Raw genomic sequence first — 23,524 nt, 5'->3', positions numbered from 1 at the left:
TCAGAACCACTGAAAGAGCCTATTCAGACATAGAAATCTTCCACCTCAGAGTTCTGACCCAGCAGATATGAGGAGAGCTGGCAATTTGGATTTCTAAATGACCCAAGTAGTGACCGCTGCTATAGGCCTGGGACACGTGATATGAGAACCTCTGTTGTAATCTATATTCTTTCTCTGACACATAAGCAGAATGTGGTAGGTTCAGGGACCAGCAGATGATGCAATGGTTACACCACTGGACTCCCACGTAGTCGACCACTGTCTGAGTCCCAGAGTGGTGGCTTAAAACTCACTCCAGGCGTGTGTGCATGCATGCCCAAAATCCTGAGAGGAGAATGGAGGAGAAGGGATTGTGGCATGACCATCCTCCCTGGGGCATGATTTCTCACTTTCGGTATCTCTGTCTCTCTGGCGAGCACATATGCGGTACAGCAAAAATCTCTCTTAAAAAAAAATAAGAAAAAAAAAAGAAAGAAATAGTAGGCTTGGCATCACCACCCACCTAGGTCCTCACTTTCCAGGGTGAATTATATTTGCTTCTATACTTATATTAATGGTTTTTTTCCTCTTACTATAATGATGTAATTTAAATAAACATCATAAGAATCAATGAAACATAAGAAATCTTTCTTTCTATGTAGACTTAATAGAACTTTGAGTTGAGGAGGCAGGTTAAAAATTCCTCCCAAATCAGGACCAGCAGGTGGTGTGGTGGTTAAGGCGCTGGACATTCACTCCCACATGACCAGGGTTCAAGTCCTGAATCTGTTGGTTTGCTTTCTCACTTTCTCTCTCTCACTTTCACCCTCTGTCTCTCTATGGTCAAATTTTTAAAAATAAATAAATAAATAAATAAAATACAATAAATAATTGGGGCCAGCAAGTGGCATGGTGGTTAAAGGCGCTGGACTCCCACATGGCCGACCACGGTTCAAATCTCAGACCTGGTGGCTTGCTTTCTCACTTCCTCTCTCTGTCTCTCTGTCTCTCTCTGATCAAACTGGAAAATAATAATGATAATAATAATAAATAAAGTTAAAACAAAATAATTATTTAAAAAAAAAAATTCCTCCCAAATCAACCATGATCTCCACTGGAAATCCTTGAACCAGGTGGTTTACTAATGTCATTTATCCTCCAGACACTTGATGATGGGTTACACATTTGAATTCAGTGATGCCTAAGATAATTCAAGATGCCCAAAATTCTCCCGTTGCAATGTGCTTTCTCCCTCTCCTTCTCTTTCTTTCTCTCTCTCTGACTTTCTATTACTCTCTGGAAAGTACACATGCCTTCTGGCAATAAAAATTTACAAAACAAAAACACCACCAATAAACACCATGGGCATCAATGGCATACTGTTCAGTGGGGTGGAAAAGGATGAATGAAGAGGGAATCTCCACCTAATGTCCTGGCACAGACTGGCCTGACTTCTTTGGGAAACCACTGAGGACACCTTCTCCAAATGAGGTTCAGAAAAGGGTCCACACATAAGCTCTGTTTCTTCATTCACCTCTCTTGGACAAATTTATCGCCAACCCCTTTCCAGGTAGTTGGAGGGAGTTTCTGGGTGTGTAGACTGCATTAACTCCCTTGTTTCCTGACAGACAAGGGGAATGTCATTCAGCTGCAGTCCTCTCACCTACAATATGTTCTTATTAATCTGACTGCACACAACTATTAGAGATGGTGTCATACCTCTTCCGTTGCTTTCTCTCCCTCTTCTTCCTTAGGTTCATAAATTGAAAAGAAAAAAACATAAATTCAAATAAGTTTTAAGTTAAATTTAAAAATTAAGCAAACTATAATAAAATACAAACTCATCAAATAAACAACACATTAATTCCTCTATAAAAGATGTAAATAGTAAAGATATGATAACTTGATGTTTTGCGAGGTTCTTTTCTCCTCTGAAAAGTATGTCAGAGACATAAGGAGTTGGAAAAAGAAATGAGACACTGATATAGTGTTGCTTATTGGCCGAGTTTAGTGGGAGCTGACAGAGCACTTATTAGGCTCTCAGAGCCCAATGCAGCACTCACAAGCACTTCCTCCCTCTTGGAACTTGTAACATGCAAGAAGAACATCCACAAAGCATTTTCCTCCCTCTTGGAGCTCACAGTGTGAGGAACTGAGCTGAACTGACCCAAGGCTAAGCCAAGCCAAGACCATCGCCACTGAACCAGCTGAAACAAGGCCAGGACTAACTAGCTAAACAATGCAGCAGTAGCTGACCAGGTGCTCCTTTATCTTAAAGGGACTTCAGAAAATAGTGGTTCATTGCCAAAACCAAACTGTCACACATGCACATGTGTGTTACATGCAATGGTGTAAAACAGTGAATTCATATAACAAATGTGCAAGTGCAGTACAGCTAATCACATAAGTTGTTTACCCTGTGGCCTTCAAACATGGTAAGAGGTAAGGCAGCCAGACTAAACCATCCTGACTCCATTTGCAATACACTTGGTGAACCCTACTTACTTCATGCATTACATTTCAAGCTTTTGGAACATTATAAAACTGAAGGTATTTTTCCAACATTCAAACTCCTAAGAAATGTAATTAATTAGTAATACTGTTTAATAATATACCCAGAGTATGTCAAAGATCTGGGTAAGGTGTTCCCACATAGGAAAGGTCCTAGTTCATATCCCAGGACCTCCCTGAAGCTAGATACTCCCATGAACCAGGCCAACTGAGACTCAGGGGTGGTAAAAACATGATGACTCTATTGGGGTTGCCTGTCTCTCTTATTGTCTCTGTCTCTTTATGTTATGAAATAAATAAACTTTTAAAAATGTAAAACTAAAGCATACTAAAGAACTATAGAGCTATCTAGTACTACTCAGACACATATGCAAGCAATTAAAAATTTGATCAAAATATGTCTCTTCTGCCTTTATGCCCTTATAAGTATGTCTCTACTTCAACTTTGAACCAATTAATAAAAGTAAATCAAAAACTTTTCCTTTCTGGGAATGAAATGATGCCAGATTTCTGAACCATGTAGTATTCAAACACTGACTTCTGGTTAAAGAAAGAAACCTTCAGGACAAAAATGAGAGGGTCACACAGGCTCAGCCTTAGCCTCTGTTATACAAGCTGCCAACCCCTGGAATGTCTATTTCCCTCCGGTCAAAGAATCAGAACCAGGCTATATCTCCTTAAATACATGTTCTTTCAACTCTAAGAAGGAAACAAGAGCTTCTCCATCGCTTCTCCCAATGGCCTCATGACTACCTTCTCTGGGACCAGGTACATTATCTAAAGGAAGAGATGTGACTCCATAGAGAGTTCCTGGAAACTCTTAGCTCCTGAATCTGAGTGCTGAGCTCCTGGAATCATGACTAGGGACCTTGAAAACAACCTTGCTGTCACATATATCCTCTCTTACATCCTCTCTCCCTGTTGCTTCTTGGGACAGATGGGGACACACCAAGGCCACAAATTTCAGTGATTTGCTGAAGACCACAGGACAAGTAATCTACACAACTGATGTTCATTTGAGCTTTCTGATTTTGAATCCAGTGCATTTCCTATTTTTCCAAGCTGTCTCTCAAGATTAGTAAGAGAAAAGGCAAAATCACCGATGGCAGATTATAGAGGGTCCAACACACTTTGATGTTCCCTAATCAGGTCTCACATTTTTGGCCAGTTTCAGAACAATACCATCAGATTTCTGCAACTGGCACAGACATGAAAGCATGATTAAGCTGGTGAAGTCTGTGTCAGGCCAAGAGGGTTTTTCAGCCCTGGGAATCGCCAAATTCATCTTTATGTTAAACATCACTAGTGACACAGACCAGGTTTTAGTGCCCAAGTTACCTGCAGGAAAAGAGTCCAGCACTGGTTGCAATATTCAGACATGGTTTCTTTTTTTTTTTTCCCAATTTATTTTATACATTCGATCACTATATATCACATAGCTTATAAAGTGAATTTACCCAACATGAATACACTTCACATCAGTCCAGTTGAGGACACAAAACACGTTATGACCAACAGATAATAATCCATTTCTGTATCCCATAAATGTCTTTCCTCTCATTTTTCTCCTTAGTTTCTTTTCCTCACACTCTCCCCCTTCTCCCACCCTCTTCCCACACTGTCTCCAGTATCTATAACCATTTTCCAAAATTCAGGCATTGCTTTCACAGTGATGCACTGATTAAACCTCTTCTAAAGTTGCCTGATCCTGCTCATGTCTTGTCCATCCTCTGCCTTGACCACCATCTTCTCTCATCCAGGCTGCTGAGAGGAGCCCCTAAGCAATCACCATTTTTCTGTTCTCCACACTGTAGCCACAAATGTCATTCCAAAGGACAATAAACTCTGTCATGCTAACCTCATGTTTAGAAACGTCCATCTTCTCTACTTAAATTTATATACCTTAGAACTGCTGGAAAGCTATTCATATCTGATCCCCCACTTACTCCTAAAGCCTAAACCTCTCACCACTTTACTTCACCATACTGAATCATAAGCAGTTTTCTCATATCAGCCACACCTTCCAGGACACTGCTCAAAATATTTCCAAGGAAGACTTCTCTAATGCATAAGGTTGAGTTAGGGGACCCTCTTATCTGATCCTATAATTATCATTCAATTATCAGTCTTCCAGACTAATCTGGGTGCTCCTTGGTGATATGACCTATGTCTTACTCATTTTTTGGATCGCAAAACCTAGTGGTGCCTGGCACCAAGGTGTAAGCTCAATAAATATATGTTAAAGGGACCAGCAGTTATCGTATTGGCTATGTCGCTGGACTCCCATATAGTCAACCATGGTTCAAGTTCCGGACCCGGTGGCTTAAATTCACGCTGGGCACGTGTGTGTGCATGCCCAAGATCCCAAGAGGAGAATAGAGGAGAAGGGATTGCAGTGTGGCCATCCCCCCTGGGGGGTGATTTTTTTTTTTTCTTTTCTTTTTTTGGAGAGATTTTCGCTATAGAGCACGTGCGCTCGCCAGACAGACAGAGAGAGACAGAGAGATAGAAAGCGAGAAATCACCCCCCAGGGGGGATGGTCACACCGCAATCCCTTCTCCTCCATTCTCCTCTTGGGATCTTGGGCACGCATGCACACTCTCTCTCTGTCTTTCTGGCAAGCGCACGTGCCCTATAGCAAAAACCTCTCCAAAAAATAAATAAATTATACACACACACACACACACATATATATATATATATATATATGTATGTTAAACTGTCTGGATATATGAATGCCTGAAGTCTGTTAGCAACATTTTAAATTGCAAAGAACATTCCTTTTTTTCTTATCCATAAAAAATCAGATCAAAATTTATCATATGCAACACAGAATTATCATATAGTGTTTTATACCTTTCTAAAAATAATTATTTTTTAAATGTATCTAGCTGAAATAAATGTATTAATAAGATACACACTATCAAATTGGGGTTATCTTTATTTACAGCTATCCAGGAGGGCAGTAGAAGGTCTTATAGGAATATATATTTCAGGACCAGCAGTTAGCATAATGGCTATGTCACTGGACTCCCATGTAGTCAACTGTAGTTCAAGTTCTGGACCCGGTGGCTTAAACTCATGCTGGGCGCGTATGCGTGTGTCCCCAAGATTCCAAGAGGAGAATGGAGGAGAAGGGATTGCAGTGTGGCCATCCCCCCTGGGGGGTGATTTCTCACTTTCTGTCTTTCTGTCTCTCTGTGTTTTTCTGGTGAGCGCACATGCCCTATAGCAAAAAGATGGGCGCACAAGCCCCATAAAAAAAAAAATCAAAAAAAAAAAAAAAAAAAAAAAAAGGAATATACATTTCAATTCTTACAGGCCAGCTAGCAGCAATTATGAAGGACCTGGTACTCTTTGTCAATGTTTAAGTTGACATTCATGTCTTAAAAGATACGCTAAATTGGGAAAGTAATTTCTCAGAGAATTTATAAAAAATATTTAGCCCCAAGAGGTCAAGTGAGCTTTGAAGAACCTTGGATCTTATCATCGTTAGTTCTGCCAGATCATAAACTCCATGGGAACTGCAATCATGCTCACTGCTCCATCCCTAGTCCAGGAATTCTGCCAGACATGTGGCAACACTCAGTCTGTTGATAAAATGTTGAATGGATGCAAGTATGTAATGTTACTTTTGCCTTACATTCCTCTTAAGGTGAGATGGGATATACTGATTTTAAAAATAACTTAAATTTCCAATCTTAGCTCACAGAATTATAAAATATCAGAATTAGGCTGATCCTTAAAAATCATCTACGTACAATGCTTCTATGGTGGGCAAATAATAATGACAAAAGCATTTCTTTAAAGATAATTATGATTACCTGGTCAATTAAGCCAAGCTCTCACAATATCTTAAGACAAAAAAAAAAAAGAAGAAGAATTATTAACTTGAGGAAGCATACAACTTAAAATAATTCCATTTGTTTTGAGAAAGCCAGGAGGGGGAACCCTCAGAAAGGAGAAGGTGTAGAACCTTCCACAGCAGCTATTTTTGCTAAGAAATTGGCCAAGGAAGCAGGCTGCTAACATGGCACATGGCCAGAATGAAGGACAGGTGTCGGGGGTGGTGAGTGTCAGGCAGCAGTCAGGGAGGACAGGTGGCTAGTGAGGGAGGAAGCTGAGGCCAGCCCAGGGTGACCTGAGAAGGCAGCTGGCCTCAGAGCAGCTGGAGATGAGAGAGCAGGAGCAGAGTTTTCTCGATCCTCAGGCACTTCAGACACCCTGCCTCATACCCACTTGCTTCTCAAGAACTTCCCTAGCATCTGCCTCTTTGAAAAGACACTTTCCTCAAGATCGTTGGAGGAAGCCAAAAGGGGTGATTTATAATCATATAGTCAATCACACCAGGGGCTTAAAGATTTTCAGGTAGAACCATTGGGTTGGCAAAGAATATAACTTAAAATAATTTTATCTTTCTAGTAAAATTATTTTACCTTGATAAAAACTAAACACAAATATGAACAAGTTGCAGTCTTTCCAGCATTTTATAAACCTCTCAGTGAGCTGGACAACATTTCAATAATAACAATGCTCTGTAAGGCTTACCCATATTAGGAAGGTTCTGGATTCTTGTCTCAAGACCTCCCTGAACATGTGGGCACATACATACCCATGATCTGGGACTGGATATGGCTGAGAGTAGACCACAGCATGAAGACCTAGAGCTGTCTTTCTGTCTCTGTCTTTCTTGTTCATAGAAGAAATTCATTATTTTTGTAAATGCTTCAATCTGCAATCCCTTTCTTAGAGAATGTACCAAAGCTAAGTTGACCTTCTGTTTTCCACTTTACTTTTAAGGGGACTATTCACAAGCCTGTTCAGTCCTCCTTAGACCCTCCCCCTCCCCTATGTTTTCAGGTCAGATCCCATGAGGGTCCCTTTTTCCTTAAGTTAACAGGTAAGATATTCCTAGTCACCAAGTAAAGGTCTTTTCAGTGTTCACCTTCCTGACCACTCAGCCTGCAACAGGTGGAGAATATACATCTTGGCATCTTGTGTTTAAGAACCCTAGCGGCTAGGGAGGTGTCAGAGGAAGTTCACCTCAGTAAAGGAGATAATAATTTCTGTTTCTGTTTCTGGTTTTCTTTTAACCAATGTAAAATACATAGATAAATAATCTTCACCATCAAATGGAATAGTCTGTTAATCAGTGTGCGTGGACTAAGCATGACTGTAGGCTAGTAGAGATCAGATGAATATATTCTAGACTTAATAGCTTGCCTGGTTAGCACTCAGCTTAACATTGCCAGCTATTGGCCTAAGTTTTTGTTTGTTTCTGTTTTTTAACCACTGCATACTTTAAAATTATTTGTAACACATAAATGAATGCAGCTTTTAAAAACTAAATGGGGGGGGAGGTGATGTGGTGGTTAGGGCACTAGATTCCCATATGGTGTACCACAGCTCAAGTCCCAGAGACCTGGCAGCTCGCTCAGTTGCACGCACGCTTTCTCTCTCTCTCTCTCTCTCTCTCTCTCTCTCTCTCTCTCTTCAAATTGAAGAATAATAATAAATAAGTAAAATTAAATAAATAATTCTTCTAAAAAAATAAATAAGGTATGACCAGCAGATAGCATAATGGTTACATCACTGGACTCTCATGTAGTTGACTGTGGTTCAAGTCCCAGACCTGGCAGCTTAAAAAATTTATACCAGGTATTTTCTTTTCTTTTTTCTATTTATTCCTGCAGTGGGTATGACAAGTTCATAAATAAAAAATCTACCAATAATAACATCAAAAAATTCATACCAGGCACGTGTGCATATGTGCCCAAGATCTGAGAGAATGGAGAAGGGATTGTGACATGGCCATTCCCCAGGGGATGATGTTTCACTTTCTCTCTCTGTCTCTTTGGTGAGCATGTACACCCTATAGCAAAAATCTCACTCTAAAAATTTTCTTTAAATATTGCAGTACATTAACCTCCACAGAGACAGCACCAGGCCAAGTGTGTGCCAGGGCACTGGGCGACTCTGTGCCTCACAGAGGAAAGATAACTAAACATGGGCAAAGGAGATCCTAAGAAGCCGAGAGGCAAAATGTCATCATATGCATTCTTTGTGCAAACTTGCCGAGAGGAGCACAAGAAGAAGCACCCAAATGCTTCAATCAACTTCTCAGAGTTTTCTAAGAAATACTCAGAGAAGAGGAATACCATGTCTGCTAAAGAGAAAGGAAAGTTGAAGATATGGCAAAAGTGGACAAGGCCCGTTATGAAAGAGAAATGAAAACCTATATCCCTCCTAAATAGAAAACAAAAAAGAAGTTCAAGGATCCCAATGCACCCAAGAGGCCTCCTTCAGCCTTTTTCTTGTTCTGTTCTGAACATCACCAAAAAATAAAAGAAGAACATCCTGGCCTATCCATTGGAGATTTTGCAAAGAAACTGGGAGAGATGCAGAATAACACTGCTGCAGATGACAAACAGGCTTTTGAAAAGAAGGCTGCTAAGCTGAAGGAAAAATATGAAAAGGATATTTCTGCATACCAAGCTAACAGAAAGCCTGCTGCAGCAAAAAAAGGGAGTTGTCAAGGCTGAAAAGAGCAAGAAAAAGAAGGAGGAGGAGGAAGATGAGGAAGAAGAAAAAGATGAAGAGAATGAAGATGAAGATGATGATGATGAATAAGTTGGTTCTAGCACAGTTTTTTTTTTCCTTGTCTGTAAAGCATTTAACCTCCCTGTACACAGCTCACTCCATTTAAAGAAAACAATTGGAAATGTAAGGCTGCATTTGATTTTTTTTAAACGTACAGTGTCTTTTTTCATATAGTTAACACACTATCGAATGTGTCTTTAGATAGCCCTGTCCTGATGGTATTCTCAATTGCCAAAAGAATTCTCAATTTTGCAAAAAATAAAATTAAATAAATAAAAACTGAATAAGGTTTAGGGGCCAGCAAGTAGCATGATGTTAAGGCCCTGGACTTCCTCATGATTCACTGTGGTTTGAGTCCCAGACCCACAGCTTGAAAATCATGCTAAGCATATGTGCATGTGTACCCAAAAGCTCAAGAGGATAATAGAGACGGGATTGCGGCATGCCCATCCCTCCAGGGGTGATTTCTCACTTTCCCTCTCTCTAGCTCTCTCTTTGGTGAGCTCACATCCTCTATGGCAAAAACCTATTAAAAGATAAAAAGAAAAAAACTGAATAAAAAAGCAACCATGCTACATACTTGCTTTGGATATTGCACTGCCGCTAAATGAATGCCACCCTTAAGAGAAGTTAAGTAAAGGTCATGCAGGACTCATTATTTCTCCAACTTCCTGTGAGTCTACAATTATCTCAGAATAAAATATTTTAAAGTGTTTTACTACTTCTTATAGGAAGTATGGCTGAATACCAAGACAGGAATTCGTGTTTTGTTATCTCTACGGCACAAACCTGAGCAAGGGGAGTAGGAGTTATTATCTCTCACTTATTTGTTCTGGCTCAAAGAAGAAATCATAGTATCAGCCTTGGTTTACAAAACCATGGGCAAATCAAGGCAATGAAGCCAAGTGGTCCCTGAACAAATAGACCTTGAGGTTTAGGGCTTGGAGTTCCTGAAACTGAAACAGCTGGACTAAGGAGAGAAGAAGGAGAAGTGGGTTTTCCAGGAGTCATGCTACCCAGGCCCCTGGCATACAGAAGCAGAACCAGGGCTGCTGGGGCACTCACAGCACACAGTGCCACCAAGGCACTCTGTAGCCAGAGGACCTGCCATTGTGAGAAGCATGTCCATATCCAGCCAGAGCAGAGAGCCTGATTCACCTGAGGGACCAGCACTTAACAACCCTATCAGGGAGCAGAAAGGCTATCACACAGACAAGCACCCTCTCCCAGCCCAGTCCCACCAGTGGCTTCAGGATTACCATAAAACTCTAGATAGGAGAGACCTCCCAGACACTTCACCCAGGTTGAGTTTCCTGTCTGCCACAAGGTGAAGGCCTGAGACAAATACAGGGGCATTTAGGGAAAAAAAAAAGAAAGGAGATATTCCTCCCCTATGAGTCCAAGGAACCAATCTCTACCCACCTGTACTCTACAACCCTATGGAGTGTGGGTTAAACAGGGAGGCACAGGGAGCTGTTTAACCACAACCAGCCAGGAGGAGCAAAAGTAAGAATCCATGAAATCACCTCAAGATGGTTTTCAACAAAGTTAGAGTTTCTATTTAAAAATCCATTTAAAAATCTTGATATTATCTGAGTTATAATATCAAGATGAAATTACTAGGATATGTCTAGTATTTTGAAAATCAATATTCAAAAGATGTAACTGGTCTTTCTGTTAGCTACGTATAAGCCTGTTTACAACTGAATGCACTGTGGGGAAGGATGTCATTACATATAGCCTGAGACAGTCTTCCAATCTCAGCCTTTCAGAACTAACCCAAAGACCATGAAAACAAACTAGAAGGCCCTTTCAGCATGAAATAAAGCATTCTAAATGCCAGATAGTTCTTGTCTCCTTTTTAAATGTTGAATTTCAATCTATTTCCATAAGTATTCATAAAGCTAATCGTGTCACTATATTATTTTTCATCTGATGATACTGACAGGTCTTGGGGGGTTTTTTCTCATTTATTTGAATTAAAGCAAAGAGCACGTATCACTTGTCTAATGAGAAGAAGTCGAACCTGTCTTTACATACATGAAAAGAGCAAATAAAGAGCCTTTTGCTCAAAAACTGAACCTGAACTCAGGCACGCAGAAGGTAAGTGATCTTGGAATACAAACTTCAGACACTCCCCCTTTGTGCCAGGTTTCTAAGATAAGACAACTAAAAATATTCAAGATGCCATTGGACTTTTTGTTTTATGAGCATTCTTATGGCCCAATTACATTCATCCTTTACCTTCTATCTGTAGTTATACCTATGCACCCAACTCACTGTCTCCACACTTCACTCTGGGTGACAATGACCATGAGGTCAATCTGCTCCCCTTGAAGAATTCAGCCACTCACTGTTGTACAGGACTCCTTGCTATAGCTTTTTACCAACGTGAAGCTTTGACAATCACATAGTTCCCCCCCACACACCCATTCATCTTGACATCTGTAAGACCTTGGTGCACATATTCTGGGAAATCTGGACATTGTGGCACCTGGCAATCATCCTCAACTTCAACCCAAATAAAAGTTTTTTCTTTACTTGTTTTGCCTCAGCATTTCTCTTAAGTCAGCTTGTAGAATAAATATTATGAAAGAATTGGGATTTTCAGAGGAAAAGAAAGAAATTAAAACATTTAATGGACACAAAAATGAGAGGTTGGCTGTTGATAATGTGTATGGGACTATCTTTGAATGGACTAGTATGCAGTGAATTCATGCTGGGTAAATTCACTTTGTGTGCTGTAAAGATGTACAGCGATTAAATGTAATTTTTTAAAAAAATCTACCAAATAAAAATTGGACAAAATGGACAAACAAGAGATACAGTTAGTGAAAAAAATGGGATTTTATAAAATGTTAGTATATTCATCCAAAATAAAATAGATTTCACATATAGTCATTTCTCCATCATAGCCCTGCAAAAGTAAAAACAATCTTTTTTTTTTTTTTCTATCAGGAGTCACAATAGTTTACTTTGTCAAGGGCTCACAATTTTTTTTATTAATTAATTTACTTACATTTAGTCACATCACAATTTTAAAAAGTAGTAACAAAGAGCCCCTTTCCAGGTGCTGGATGACTCAGCACTTCACAGAATTAACCCAGCCCAATGAATTAGCTCAGAGAAGCTGGAGCCCTGCCCTGCTCCCAGTAGCAGTATCTGATTATAAACATGCTGCTTTCCTGTGGTCTCATGGGAGAAAGAGGTGAAATATAATGTTTTCCATCTGTCTCTATGTCTTAAAAGAAGCCACCTAATTTCTTTTTTAAAATATATATGTATTATTTACATTTAATCACCATCCATCTTTACAGTGTACAAAATTTCTCCCAGCATGAATACAGTGCATATCAGTCAAGACAAAGACATTGTCCTATGCATTATCATCAGCAAATAACCTATCATTTTTGTGTGAATTATATGTAGTTTCCCCTGTTCCCCTCTCTCCCCCATTACCTTCCCCTTATTACCCACTCCCTATTACCCCCAATCTCTACTATCACATTGCCTTCCCTGCTATTTATAACTTCCAATCTTTCCGTTTCTGCTGTAGAGCTCAGACATTCTAGTATATATTGAGGAGGGACATACAAAGTGTATCTTTCATAGTCGGGCTTGTTTTGCTTAGCATTAAGTGTTCCACATTCGTCCACTTTGTATCAGCTGTCGGGCTCTCATTGTTTTCTTATGGCTGAGTAATATTCCATAAAGTACATATGCCACATTTTTTTTCAATCCACTTGTCTATTTTTGGACATTTGGGTTGATTCCATGTCCTAGCAATTGTAAATAATGCTGCAATAAACATGGATGTGCAAGTGCTTTACTGGGTCATATGTTAGTTCTATTTGTAGGTTTCCGAGGAATCTCTATATCATTCTCCACAGTGGTTGTACTAATTTACATTTACACCCACAGGGTAGAAGAGTTCCCTTTTGACCAGAGCCCCATCAGCACTTATCATCCTGTATTTTTTTTAAATTTTGGCCATTCTGACTGGAGTTAAGTAGTATCTTATTGTGATTTTGATTTGCATTCCCCTTATGATAAGCTATATAAAGCATGTTTTCATATGCTTTTGGCCATTTGTATGGCTTCCTTGGAGAGTGTCTGTTCAGTTCATTTTCCCTTCTTTTAATTAAATAGAGTTTTTTTTCAGGTAAACTGTTTGAGTTCCCTATATCAGAGGTGTGGTCCCTTATTGGAGATGTAGTTCGCAAATATATTCTCCCACTCTGAGGGCTGTCTTCTCACTCTAATTATTGTTTCTTTTGCTGTGCAGAAGCTTCTCAGCCTAATATAATTCCATTTGTCTATTTTGGGGACTACTGCCTGTGCTTTGGGGATCTTGAAGAATTCTTTGCCTACTCCAACAGTTTTCTCTGTGTTTTCCACCAATAGTTTTTATAGTTTCAGGTTTTAGATTTAGATCCTCAATCCATTTTGAGTTGATTTATTTTTAGTGATGAGAGATAAGGGTTCAATTTCATTGTTCTGCAGATGGATATCCAATTCTTTCAGCACCATTTGCTGAAGATGTTTTCTTTTTCCCACTAGATTGTCTTGTGCCCTTTGCCAAGGATCAGATGTCTATATGTTTTGGGGTTTACTTGAGGGCTCTCTATTATGTTTCCATTGATCTACCTGCCTGTTTTTGTGCCAAAATACTGTTATAATTATCACAGCTTTGTAATATGTTTTGAGGTGAGGTGCTTCCTACTTTATTCCTCTTGCACAGTATTACTCTGGCAATATGAAGCCTTTTATGATTCCAGACAAATTATATGACTGTTTTTTCTATCTCTGTGAGAAATATCTCTGGTCGTTTTATCGGAATTGCATTCAATTTGTAGATTGATTTGGGTAGGAATGACATCTTGATTATATTCATTCTTCCATTTCAGGAACATGGGATGTTTTTCCACTTTTTGTATCATTTTTAATTTCTTTTTCAAATACTTCAGAGTTTCCCTTGTAGAGATTGTTGATATCTTTGGTAATGTTTATTCCTAGATATCTTATTGATTTTGTGGCTATGGTAAATGGTATTGCTTTCTTCAATTCTATCTCACTTTGCCCATTGTTGGCATATAAAAATGCTACAGATTTTTGTATGGTGATGTTGTATCCTGCCACTTAACTGTATTTGTTTATCACTTCCAGGAGGGTTTTGTGTGTGTGTGTGGGGGGGGGGTTCTTTTGGATTTTCTATGTATAGCATCACATAATCTGCAAATAAACATAATTTCACTTCTTTTTCTGTTTGAATGCCTTTCATTTGACTCTCCTGTATGAATGCACTGACTAGAACATCCAGTACTATTTTAAAAGGAGTGGAGAAAGTGAGCAGCCTTGTCTTATTAAAAACAAAAAGAAATAAAAAAGCTTTCAGCTTTTCCCCATTCAGTATGATGTTAACTGTTAACTATGGGTCTGTCATACATGGATTTTATTATGTTGGAGGTATGTCCCTTCTATGCCAATTTTGCTGAGAGTCTTAATCATGAAGGGATGTGTATTTTATCAAATGCTTTTTTCTCCATCGATTGATATAATCATACGGTTTTTATCCTTTTTTTGTTAATGTGATTTATTACATTTATTGTTTTGTATATGTTGAACCATCCTTGCATCCCTAGAATAAAGTCTACCTGGTCATGGTATATAATCTTTTTAATGTGTTGTTGAATACAATTTTCTAGTATCTTGTTGAGAATTTTTACATCTGTAGTCATCAGGGATATTGACTTGAAGTTTTCTTTTTTTGTTATGTCCTTGTCTGGTTTTGGAATTAGGATAGTAAAGGCTTCATAAAATGAATTTGGGAGGATTCCTTCCTTTTGGATTTTTTTTTAAGTGGGACATAGAAAGGGTTTATTATCAGTTGATAACATGTACAGTATTCTCAACTGGACTGGCCTGAGAAGTATTTCATCCTGTTAGGTAGTCTTTTTACAAGCCAAATGATATATAGTGACTGAATGTTTAAAATAATAATAATAATAATAATAATAATAATGTAACAAAATGTATTTCTAAGGGGTGGTTTTATGTTATGTTCCCTCCAGCTGTTTATAAGAGTTCCGGCTGCCCTTTCCTTTGCCAACACTTGGTACCATCACTCTTTTTAATGTTAGCCATGATAGTGAGATGCAGCACTACCTCACTGTTGTTTTCATCTTCATTTCCCTGTTGACTCTGAGATTGAGCACCTTTTCATAAATTATTGGCTTTTATTTGGGTTACTTTACCTACCTTCTTGGGCACTAATATTTGTCTTTTCCCTCTCTGAATATTGTCTTAATTTCAACACAGTTTATCAGTCTCTTCTTACATGTATCCTGCTTTACAAATCTTTTTTCACCTCAAGTTCATGAAGATTGTCATCTAAAATGTCTTCGAGAGGTTCTTTAGTTTTACCTGTCACATTTAAACCTAGAACTCATCAACAATTTACTTTTTGTGTTTGATTGTAGAAATCATTATTAACTTCTTTTTATGTATACAGTTAATAAACATTGTGTCTAATATTTTTCTTTATGTATAGTCAATTGACCAGCTATTTGCTCTGAAGTGCTGCTTTCAAACAGTTTGAGGAGAACTGGGGTTAGTTCTTCTTTAAAAGTTTTGTACAATTAGGAAGTAAAGCTGGATACTGGAGGCAGTGTGGGAAGAGGGTGGGAGATGGGGGAGAGTGAGAGGAAAGGAATCAAGGAGAAAAATATAGAGATAAGACATTTAAGGGACACAGAAATGAAAGATTGTCTGTTGATGATAACATGTATGATATCTTTAACTGGACTTGTATAAAATGTATTAATGTTGGGTAAATTCATTTTATAAGCTATAATGATATACAGTGATTGAATGTATAAAATAAATTCTTTTAAAAAAAGAAAAAGGAAAAAAGAAAGCCATTGGGACCTTGGCTCTTCTTTGTTGGGAGACTATTTATTACTGATTCAGTCTCATTGCTTGTTATGGGTCTATTCAAACTTTCTATTCCTTCCTGGTTATCTTGGTAAGTTATGTGTGTCCAGAAATTTGTGCATATCTTCCAGGTTTTCTTTTTCATTGGTATATAATCACTCACAGTATTCTCCGATGATATTTTGTATTTCTGTTATGTCTGTTGCAATAAGGTCTGTTTCCTTGCTAATTTGATTTATCTGGTTCCTTTATTTGTTCTTGACTAATCTAGCTGATGGTGTGTCAAATTTTTTAAATCCTCTCAAAGAGTCAGCTTTTGGGTTCATTTCTTTTCTGTATAGTTCTTTTATTCTTATTTCATTTATTTCTGTTCAAAGCTTATTTCTTTTATGCTGGAAGTTTCTAGGGTTTTTTGTTGTTTTTCCAGTTCCCTGAGTTGTATCATTAGGTTGTTTATTTTCCACCTTTCTGCTTTTTGCTTGTAGGAGCTAATTGCTATGAACTTCCCTCTTAAGACATTATCATTGATTTCTATGAATCTTTTTATTTCAGTCTTAATTTATTATGTAGTTGTAAAGTCATTCAGGAGCAGGTTGTTCAGTTTCTTTCCATAAATTTGTATATTTTTGAGGGCTCCTTCTACAGCTGATTTCAAGTTTGATTCCATCATGGTCAGATCAGATGCTGGATATAGTTTCTATACATTTGAATGTGTAAAGGTTTATTTTTTGCCCTATCATGTGGTCGATCTTTAAGAATATTCCATATGGGGATATGAAAAATTAGTATTTCGTGGCTGTTGAGTGAAATACTCTGTAAATGTCTGTCAAGTCCATTTCATTTATGGTATCATTTAGATCTTATATATCTTTACTTTTTGTCCAGAGTAGAGAGTGAGGTGCTGAGATCTCCAACAATTATTGTGTTGCAGTCTATCTCTTCCTTGAGATCTAACAGTCTCTTTTTCATGCATTTAGGTGCACCAGTGTTGGGTGTATAGTTTTTTTATATATATTTTATTTTATTTTATACGTTCAATCATGTTATTTAGTTTACAAAGTGAATATTTCAACATGTGAACATTTCTCCCTAGTCCAGTTGATAAAACTATAAAACTGTCAACAGATAATACCACATTTCTTTGTCCCATTAATGCTTTGCCTCTCTATTTTTCTTCTAAATGTCCTTCCTCAGACTCTATTCTTTCACACACCTATAACTGGTATTCACATCCATTTACAAGTCCTTTTAGACTACATAATGTCCTTCTTTGTCTCTTCTTACACCTTTCGTCTTAAAGTCTATTTTGCCTGATATCATTATTGAAACTCCAGCCTGCTTTTGGCTTCTATTTGTATGGAATATCTTTCTCCAGTTCTTCACTTTTAATCTATTTATGTCCTTATCAGTGAGGTGTGTTTCTTTTAAGTAGCATATAGATGGCTTCTTTTTTTAATCCATCAGCCAGTCTGTGTCTTTTAATAGGAGAATTTAATCCATTGACATTCAGTGTTAGTATTGATATTTGCAGACTTATCCCTATCATTTTATTAGCCATTTTCTAGGTTGTTCTTTGTGCTCTTATTCCTGTTTGTCTTTCTTTAGTTTTCTTGATACAGTACTTCACTCAGTCTTCTTGTGGAGCTGGTAAAGTATTGGTGCATTCTTTCTGTTTTTGTTTATCTGAGAATACTTTTATTTGTTCTTCCTATTTGAAGAATAATTTTGCTGGTATAGTATTGTTGGTTGGAAATGCTTTTCTTTTAATGTTTTGAATATATCTTCTGATTATTTCCTTGCCTGTATTGCTTCAGTTGAGAGGTCTGATGTTTGCCTAATGGGATAACATTTATAAGTAACTTGAAGATTCTCTCTTGCCATTTTTAGAATATTGTCTTTGTCTTTGATTTTTACCAATCTGGCTATGATATGCCAGGGGAAGATCTTTTTATGTTGATTCTATTTGAAGTCCTTTTTATGTCTCGGGTCTGAATTTCTCCATGTTTTTCTATATTTGGATAATTTTCAAGTAGTATGTCATGAAAGAGATTTTCCATCTCTTTAGCAGTTTCTTCACCTTCTGGAATTCCCATTAGATGGATATTTGAGTATTTCATAGTATCTAGAATTTCCCATGTTATCTTCATTTTTGTTGTTGTTGTTCTCATTCTTTTAGTTTTCTGGTCTATGTTGGAGACCTTGTTTTCAAGGTCAGAAATCCTTCCTTCTGCATGGTTCAATCTGCTGTTAATGCTTTCTAGGGAAATTTTAATTTCTTATATTGTATTCTTCATTTCCAGAAGTTCTATTTGATTGCTTTTTTTTTTAAGAGTCTCTGTCTCTTTAGATAACTCCTCTTTCATGTCCTGGAATGATTTTCTCATTTCCTGGAATCAATCTGTTTTCTCTTGAATCTCATTGAGTTTTGTCACTATAAATGTTTAGAAATCTTTTTCTGACATTTCTGTGTATTCCTGTGTATACTTCATTCACCTTGAAGAAAGTTACCCCCTTGTTTTTTCATGTTTCTTCAAGATCTGTGCTGGTCATCTGCTGCAGTGTTCACTTTTCCCTATTTATTGGAATAGATTCTGTAGAATTGGGAAAGGGAATTTCACCCTTAGTTATCAGGTGTGTTGCTATTGGAGGGCTGTGTCTCTCAAATCAGAGCAGTTAATGCTGATGCAGGTAACTTTAGGTGGTTGGCTTCTCTGCCAAAGTTTCAGCTCTTAATGAGGTAGGAACAAGCTAAGGAGAGATAGCTTAATGAAGAGCAGGGGCTGGAGTGCCACAAATTCCAGATAATCCCAGAGGCTGAGGAGGCCTGCCGAGATCAGGCCCACATCTCCGGTTGGGTGGGTTGCGCCCAGATCACAGAGAGCACCAGGCAATGGAGTCAAAGCAAACTAATTTCAAGGAATCAATAATTAATACCACAAGACCACATTAGGCAACTTACACAAGGGTAACATTATAAAATGTAGATTTTTTCCACCATAAGACAATGATACTGTCACTTATTTAACTTAAAAGTTTTATTTCTGAATTATTCAGGCTGCCATGAAACCTCATCTAACTTCTAGGTCAAAATTGAAGATTTCGTCTTTCTTCAAAATAAAACACTTCAGTTTTAAATTATCAACATCTTAAAATAACAGTCTATTTAAAAAATTAGTCTAAAACTGAGGTAATTTAGTGCCCTGAACCTTCCCAAATTTAAATTCCTTAAGATAAAAACAATTCATTGTCCAACCCCACACTCCTGCTTTCCACCACGTGGTTGTCTCGGCCCTTCTTATCCACACCCTATCTACTGAAGATGAGGGTCCACTGTCTTAAAAACTGTCCATATGTCTCCTGGAATTAATAAATCTTTAAGAAGCAAACCATCAGAGTTTGATAAACAAAATATCTACATTTGGCCCAATGGAGAAGTCCCCTGAAATTCTCCAGGGAGGCTCAACCTGATGCCATACCCCACCCATAGTCCTACCAGGCTCCCCTGTAGTGGGGCCTCAGAATTCCTTAAATAAATGGTCCATCTGATCCCTCATTATTTTACCTGGGCACTTACAGAACCAGTTACCTTACTCCAATCCTTCTCCATATCCTGTTGCTCCTAAATGGGAACCCCTTTACAATTAGATCTTATGCCTTCAATGGGACCTGCTATTTCCCTGACTGGACTTGGATTGAGTGTCAGTTTCCTTCCCCAAAGCTTCTTGTTATCCTCAGGTTCCTGCTGGTTTCCCATAAACACATCCACCACCTTGTCTGTTTCCCCAACATGCAGGGCTCTTAGATGAGTGTATACTCAGAGTCTATCACTGGTCTTAACCTAACCATAACAACACAACAAATTATTAAAGCCTTGTCTAGCTGGTTCCCTCCAGGCCTGGTATCCAAGTCCTTGCTTTGACTTCTCTTTAGTTCTCTCTGCACCTGGACCACAGCAGTCAGCATGTTAATGAAAATTATCTGCTTCCTCCTGGCAACACTCTCAGCTTCTCATTTCTATTTTCAGTGCTAAGTGCACAAACTCTAGCACAACTACAGGCACCTGATAGAAGTCCAGACGTGCTTATTGAACAGAATTGAATCCAATGGAAACTACCATGATGAAAGCAAACACTCACATTCTTTTCAGATTCAGGGAGGTTGCTCACATCTTCATTGCCTTCTTTTTGTGCCTCATTTTCTCCACCTTCTTCAGTTTTCTCTGTTCCCTGGTCATAAAGGAAATCCAGAATATCACTAACTTTAGATAAGCTCCCTAGAAAAACCAGACCACACATGCTATAGCTTTTTTAATTAGAAAAACAGTACATAAATGAAGCGAACACAGACCTCCTATTTATTAAGCTATTGAGCTACTACGGCCTAGGATCGCCAAACCCCAAAATTGCTGATAGGACCTATTCATGTAAGTCAATATCTCTGACTGATATACATGGTAGAGTAAAAATCTGCCTTAGTGAGGAGTTTCAATTCATCCATTAAAGGCTTATGAAAAGAACATCAAAGAATTCAACATTTACACAATGTTTGTTTTCTGTTGCTTGTAGGGAAGAAGGCTTTATATCAGAGATTAAAGATAGGTAGATATACAGAGAGACACAGATAAAGAAAGACAGACAAGGAAACAGACAGGTAAACATAAGGACCAAGCAGACATTCTGAGGACACTGGTATCAGGGAGATGATTCAGGACACCAGCCCTTACCTCTGTGGAACTTGGTGCCTCTCCCTCTACATCGCCATTGGGAAGGGATGCTGCTTCCTCAGGTGATTTTGTCACCTGCATTATATAAATCGACAATGTTTGAGAATTTTCTTGAGGATAATAGCTTCTATCCAATGTATTTTAAATATTCAAATTATATTTGTCTGCTTCCTTTATTTTATCTTTACAACAACACCATAACTGAGAAGATAACTGTCATTACCACGCACAGTTTAGGGATAAAATAAAAGCAGAAATTACATTTCCTACTTTATACTCTTTTAACTTCTGAAGTGATTCCTAGTCTTTCAAAATATCAGGTATTTTGAGATCAGCAGATGGCATAATGGTTACATCATGGGACTCCCACACAGTTATAACTGCAGTTCGAGTTCCGGACTTCGCAACTCAAAACGCTCACTGGACACGTGTGCATGCATGCCCAAGATCCCAAGGGAAGAATGGAGGAGAAGGGATTGTGGCATAGCCATCACTCCTTGATCTCTCTGTCCCCGTTTCTCTGGTGAGCACACGCACTCTATAGCAAAAATCTCTCTAAAAATATATATGTATCAGGTTTTTTCAATTGCAAAAGCACTTCAAATTCATAAGTATGAATTAAGTCACACACACCCTCCAGTCCCACCATCCTATGATAATAGTATTAAAAATTTGATATTTATTTAACTCTACCCTAATACATAGAGGCTATTTTGGCGAGTTGTTTATTATTTTTTTTTACTTTTATGTTTTTTAAAACAGAAATAGAAACACTATGTACAATCTGATTTTTTAGCTTCATATATCATGCACATTTGCCCACATTAATTCATATGGTTTAAATTCATTCTTTTTAACATCTGTTTAATATTAAATGCATATAGTAATAATTTATTCAAACATTTTCCAGTTGATGGATGTTCGGAATGCTTACATGCTTGTACCTTTTCAAACAACACTACATTACACTGAATAAAATGGGGAAGTTATTTTAATTCAGTTTCTTTTCAACAAGTTGATAGCATGGGCCAGACAGTGAAGTAAGACATAAAGCTCTGAGAGGCAGACCCATGTGGGAAGGTTGTCAATTTGCATCCAGAGACTTTCCTACGTATGTCAGGCACATGTATGCCCATGATCTGGGGCTGGCTGAGGCTGGGGGATAGATTTTGGCATCAAGAACCTGTCAAAGATGCAATCTCTCTTTCTCTCTCTCTCTCTTCTGCTCTCTCTCCCTCTGACTCTCTCACTCATGGGATAAATAAATAAACTTTTTTTAAAGTGATAGCAATTTACACTCCAAATAATAATAAGTGAATGTCTTCTTTTCCTTTCTCCTTATAACCAATGTTTCACATTTGCCAATATGTTAAAGAGAAAATGAAATTTTGTATTTGTTTTCATTTACATTTTCCCGATTACTGGACAGTAAGAGCAAATCATTTATGAGTTTTAGCTACTTATATTTCCTGCTCAGATAACTGTCTTCAAATGTTTTTCCAATTTTTACTTGAGCTGTTTGTCTTTCACTATAAAGTTTATGAGGTTCTTTATGTGATAAAAAAAAAGTAGCCCTTTGTCACATGTTACAAATATTTTTTCCATCCTACATGTTTTTACAAATTTTCTTGTATAATTTTTTTCATTTTTAGTCTTTTATATGAATAAAGTTATTGAACTTATATATTCTCTAAAACATAGTTCTATTACTTTACGTGGTTTTTAATATCTGGAGCATTAATCCATCTGGAATTTAATTTTACATATGATGTAAGGATCTAAATTTGTTTTCTTTTAGATAGATGCCAAATTATACCTGTACTATATATAAACCATAATCTCCCATTGAATTAAGATGATATTCTTGCCACTTGTTAAAATTATACATATATATAATGTGTGTGTGTATCTGTTACTACACTATTCTGTATATAAATGCATAAATATATTCATAGATATGTTTGTTCCATGCCAATATACTACTTTTATTGCTGAAGCTATTAATGTAAATTTTAATAATCAGAAGGGCAACCTTCTTTTTCAAAACTTTCTTGGCTCTTCTCAAACATTTAGTAATTTAATTAATTTTAAGGTAATTTTTCTTAGTCACCAAAGTTAAAAAATTGTTTTTTGTTGAGATAGCACTACATACTTTTCTTAATTTACACAATTTACATTTCTTATTAATAAATCATCCTATCTAGGAACATTGTAAGGCTCTGTTTCTTCAATATCTATTAGTTTCCTTCAGAATAAAATTAAATCATGTTCTTCATAAAGGCCCTATATGCTTCTGATATATTTACTCCTAAAAATTTTATAGATTGTCATCACTACAGTGAATGTAGTCTTTTCCTTTTTACATTTAACTTAACTGCTCATTATTCTTACTATAAGTAAAAACCATAATTTTTGTATGTTGTTCTCTCATCTAGAAATCTAACAAACTATCTTATTAATTCTAATGGATTTTACAGGAGTTTCTTGAAATTTTAGGCATGAATGACATCAGATACAAATAAAGATTTTATAATATCATACATATTTTATGTGTATGAAACTCATTTCATCTTATTACATTATTACAATAATTACAACTTTTAAAGAAATGCTCAATCATATGATGATAATAGGCATGCTCATGTTGCTTCCAATTTTAATATAAATGTTTCAATATTGCAGGTTTGATTGTAATATTTACAGTTGTCTTTTTTTATTGCCAGAAGGTGCATGCACTCTCCTGAGAGAGAGACAAAGACAGAGAAGGAGAGAGGGAAA

At 37.3% G+C, this 23,524-nt stretch overlaps 1 protein-coding gene across 2 annotated transcripts in view; it reads right to left on the bottom strand.

Moving 5' to 3' along the window:
- Positions 1 to 23,524, bottom strand: part of SH3BGR (SH3 domain binding glutamate rich protein) — a 79,582-nt gene that overhangs the window by 6,435 nt on the left and 49,623 nt on the right. For both annotated transcript variants that reach the window (XM_006158160.3, XM_027775582.1), the window contains 3 exons: positions 20,747 to 20,821; positions 20,160 to 20,249; positions 1,699 to 1,728 (listed from right to left, as the gene is read on the bottom strand). In XM_006158160.3, the coding sequence (XP_006158222.1) occupies positions 1,699 to 1,728; positions 20,160 to 20,249; positions 20,747 to 20,821 (195 nt within the window). The remainder of the gene's footprint in view (positions 1 to 1,698; positions 1,729 to 20,159; positions 20,250 to 20,746; positions 20,822 to 23,524) is intronic.

This window comes from Tupaia chinensis, unplaced genomic scaffold, assembly GCF_000334495.1.
Source record: "Tupaia chinensis unplaced genomic scaffold, TupChi_1.0 Scaffold000574_1, whole genome shotgun sequence".
Taxonomy (NCBI): Eukaryota; Metazoa; Chordata; class Mammalia; order Scandentia; family Tupaiidae; genus Tupaia; species Tupaia belangeri.
Note: the sequence above shows the minus strand (reverse complement) of the source record. Positions and strands in the feature narration are given on the sequence as shown.